At 50.7% G+C, this 4,473-nt stretch overlaps 1 protein-coding gene across 1 annotated transcript in view; it reads right to left on the bottom strand.

The window, feature by feature from the left end:
• Window positions 1-3,604, bottom strand: part of Drgx (dorsal root ganglia homeobox) — a 28,928-nt gene extending 25,324 nt beyond the window's left edge. The window contains exon 1 of the mRNA XM_052190139.1: window positions 3,571-3,604. Within this exon, the coding sequence (XP_052046099.1) occupies window positions 3,571-3,604 (34 nt within the window). The remainder of the gene's footprint in view (window positions 1-3,570) is intronic.
• Between the last annotated feature and the right edge of the window lie 869 nt (window positions 3,605-4,473).

Here is a 4,473-nt window from a genome sequence, read left to right as displayed (position 1 = left end):
TCTCCAGCAAAAGACTGGCTGCCCTCTCTGCTCTCCTGTCAGTTCACTCCCCTTGTCACTAAAGCCATCAAGGACTAAAGGCTGGGGAGGAAAGAAAGCACCGAGAGCCTTTCACACCCCTTTCCTCCTAGAAGTGCAGAATTCAAGGAGGTACGAAGTTTATAAATGATTATTAATTACCACTGGTCACAGCTCATCAGCACCTTAGTGGATCTATTATAAAGACACCAATTAACAAAAGGCCTGCACCAGTAGAAAGCCATGCCGACTTCCTAGTGCCATGCTCCAAGGGCATTCCGCTAGGTAGCCAGGCCTTATGCAACACCCTGCTGTCCTCGCTTCCCCAGAAAAAGAAAGATGCTGTTCTCTACAGCAGCCTCCAGAGCTCAGGGTAAAGCCAGAACAGACTCTGGCCCCAAATGTGCATTTGGATCATTTTCCAAATGCGCACTATTTACTTGATAGTCCACGATGGCTTCTTAGGAAAACAAATGAGTAAGTTTCCATTAACCAGTGTGTGTTTCACCTGCCGTGGGTGCTGCTGTCAGAATCATCAAGTGTTCAGCATCGGCTCTCAGGCACAGCATCCAAACAGTCCCGTCACAAGCACCTCAGCCCTAGGAGGCTAAGTCCTCAGGCCCTTCCACATCGAGTCAGCTTCAGAGGACCTGGGTCCAGTCAGCTACAGAGGGTAACCCTCTCGGGTCACAGGCCTTGCTGAAATACCACCCCCTTCTCTATGGAGTTTTCTCTCACCATCTTCCTGTCCAAATTGCATACTTGCTCAAAACCCTAGCAACAAACGTTTCTCTTCATCTCAGTAGAAACGACACGGGAAGGATTCAAAGCGGCCTTATTTCCATCACTTTGCAAAAGGCAGTGCTGTCTCCTTTTGGAGCAGAGTATTCGGCTGCTCAGCATGCAGCACACTCTCAGGCCTTCTGGTCACGGCTCCCCAAGTCTCCTCACTTACACCTTGCTTGTGCACTCTTCGCAATGCTTCCCAGTCAAACCCTACAAAAGCCAACTTCACCACACTGGTGAGAAAAAGACTGACGGTCAACCAGGGGGAAGGAGGAGATGAGCACTGCTCCTTAAACAGAACACAGCAGGACAACGAAATAATACAGTCATTGTTTCATTGCCAAAAAAGTCATAATGATGCCCAAAACCGATAAATTATAATAAATTGTGCATGTTTGCTCACTAGTAACGTATCAATTGATGAAACTGTATCAGAAGGCAATTGAATAAGAACCATCAAAAATTTAAGCAAACCGGTTTTTAATCTATGACTATAGTTATAAAGGATGCTGAAAGAGAGAGGGAATAATGATCTTGGAGATGTTGCAATTAAGAAATAAAAGAGGATATGGCCAATCACCGATAGGTGGGCACATTCTGCAAAACAAAAACTGGAATACTACACAGCAGTCTAAAAGAAAATACATAGATCCATATACACAGGAATGGGAAAATCTCAAAGATGCATTATGAAGTAAAACACACACAGACACACACACACAAGCCCAAGATGATGTAACAGTATAATCTCAGTCCAATAAGAAGTAGCAAACACGGAACAAAAGGTTCAGATGGTTCCTGCCACCATTTGCACCTGGGAGCCGGGAGACTCCACAGCCTTCTGTGCATAGCCTGCCGGGAGAGAGTGATCTCCTAGCAATGTTTTATTTACATGTCTACCACTTTACTCTTTAATTTTCCATGACAATTGTCAATTTTAACGTGTTTATCTGAAATATTTCCATGTAAATTTTTAATTTTATCATAAAGTGTTTTTACTTCCCTTTTCAATAAATTAAAAAAAAAAAAAGGTTCAGATGTTGGGATCACAAGAAACGCACACTAGGAGTAGCTTCAGGAGAGGAGAGGAAGGCTCTGCTAATCAGCGTGTAGGTTCTTGTTCTAACAAACTTTGAGACCCACACATCACTCTTCTATTTTAATCTGGACAAAGTATCTGAGAAGTAAGATTACAGTCACACTTTGTTTTCTCCTGTGTACCGCCCTAGAGTCCAAAGTCTGTCCTCAGCCGTCCTCAATGTTCCCAGCTACAGAGAATCAGCCACACTGACCTAGACATAACTCCCCTCCTGAGAAACTGGCACAGGAATATATCTAGAAAAGCACAAAAGGTACTCGAAGTCCCCCTCTCCTGGTCACATCAACCAGAGGTAGGGCCCACCCAGAGCATGAGCAAATGTGAACAGCCCCTCCCAGTGCCCCCTAAATAAGCTAAGAGCAGTAAAAAGAGTCTGGGATAGGGCAGTCTCTCTCAGTCACTTCTGTAACTCATCCTTACAAACAGGGGTTTCCCCCTAGGTGGCCCAGAATATATACAACTTGCTAAATGCCCGAATCTCCTCCTTTCCCACTTGACAAAAGCCTGTGCCAGGGACCCGCAATCAGTGCTGAGCTTGAAGTCAACAGTACATAGCAACTACCCACCACACACCAGTAGGGTCTCCTCCAGGGCGGCAAAGCCTCCCTGCCTGGGTCTTCCCTGGTGTTGAAAAGCAGGTGTACAGAGCGTAAGTGCTGCTCTTCACCAGTTTCCTTTAGCCAACTCTGCTGGACTCTTAAGGACTTGTATATGGAAAGCGAAAACAAACTTTCCCAAATCATGGCCGAGACTGAAGACTGCTCAAGACAAGACCAGGTGGACCAGTGTCCCAGCATTATAAATGTTTCAGTGTCTCCAGACCACAGCACAAGCCAGAGTGGGAGCAGTGTGTCCACCTGATGGAAGAACTGACCCTTCGGTCCCTCCGCCCTGGTTAGAGACACTCAGGGACGCAAGCTTTTCACTTCTCAAGCGTTTCACTTCTCACTACCACTGCCCTGCTTAAGAGCTGGGAGAAGAAACCACACCAGGAATAGAGAAAGGCATTTTCCCCCTAAGGTTTAAAGATCTTAAAACAACCAGACCCTGGTCCTGGCGCTGACAAGCTGGGCATTTGTGGTCAGAAATTCAGTAAGTCACTAAGATAAAACTATTCCTGGACACTCCGGGCAGGTAACTATCAGGGAGTTTGCCTCCAGGGACAGCTTTGCCGGCTAGAAAGTGACATTAAGTTGTCCAGAATTTCGTGTGCGATCCCGGAACACGCTTGCCAACGCCCAGGGTGAGAGCAGGCCGGCAACCGGGCCCTTCCTGCGTTGAGCCCGGGACTCAGCGGGCAGTTCAACTTGCTTTGGTTTTCTGGGATGTTAGCAAAACACCGTGAAAGATTGATGCGGGCCCCCTGGGCGGAGGGAGTCCCGATTAGAGGCGTGACACCAGCATCTGTGCTGGGAGGACCAGGCGTCCCCGAGGCACCTATAGCCCGGGGCAGCGCGACCCAGGCGGAGAGGGAGGTGGGAGGCAGGTGGCACCCGGGCGGAGGGATGGGGCTGGAGGGAGGGAGGGGGATAAGGGTGCCTCTACGCGCTGCCATGAGGCTGCCACCTCGTGGGGCGAAGACCCCAGCACCCATCAACCCTATTGCTCTGGCCTTTTTGGCTAGCTTGGCCTGGCCAAACAGCCCGGGAAAGCGGCGCTTTACTCACCCTCTAGCTGTGGCGGGCAGTGGAAATAAAACATCGCCGACGGTCTGATGGGCCCTGACGGCTGGACCAGGGCTGGTAGCGGCCTGACGGACTTGTGCCTGTGAGTGGTTCCGGCCTGGCTGCAAAGCAAACAGCGATAGAGCCTGAGTCTTCCTGCCCACACACAGGATCACAGGGAGTGCCTGCCCCTCCTACAAAGCCCTTCCCGAAGCCCTTGGTCCCCTGGGGCCACCGCGGGGATGTTGGGAGAAGTGGTTGCACCTCCCGTGACCCGAACAGCCAGCCTTTCGCGCAGGTCCTGCTGCTGGACAACCGCGCCCTCACCAAGCTGGACACAGTCTGGTTCTCCTGGTTCTCAGGGGTCCCAGCTACAAGCCCTGCACTTGGCCACCGCAGCGGGGTCCGGCGATTGCGCAAGGCCATCTGCACGCGCAGCAGCTCGGGCCAAGAAGCCCGTGGAGCCCCAAGGCCCTGCGCAGGGAGCCCGGGGGAGCGGCTCGGGAACCCTGCCTACCTCTGCGGGAGGCGGGCGAGAAGGCCGGAGTGCGCTCGCCTCTAGTCCGCACGCGGGGCTCGGCTGGCGGCGGGCGGGGCTTGGCGCTGCTGGCGCCCGCAGGACCAAAGAAGTGACTGGGGAAGTGGCCAGATGTCTTGCTGTCTGTCTACAGCGCGCGCCGCCGCTCAGCACTCGCCTTTATAATCTCACGCATAATTGGCCTTAATCTGATTATTTCCAGCGCTGTCTACAGCGAGTAACTTGGATAGGTCTATTGGGCCTTACAAATGGCCCACGTGGTGTAAAAAAAAAAAATCCGTCACTTCTCAGCAAACATCAGGAATGGTTTTCCCTTTTTTTTTTCTTTTAAAAGAAGATAAAAACAACAGCTACCAATATCATCTCCC

The sequence above is a fragment of the Apodemus sylvaticus genome, chromosome 8 (genome assembly GCF_947179515.1).
Source record: "Apodemus sylvaticus chromosome 8, mApoSyl1.1, whole genome shotgun sequence".
Classification (NCBI taxonomy): Eukaryota; Metazoa; Chordata; class Mammalia; order Rodentia; family Muridae; genus Apodemus; species Apodemus sylvaticus.
The sequence above is the reverse complement of the archived record's forward strand: the minus strand, read 5'-3'. Positions and strand labels throughout refer to the sequence as shown.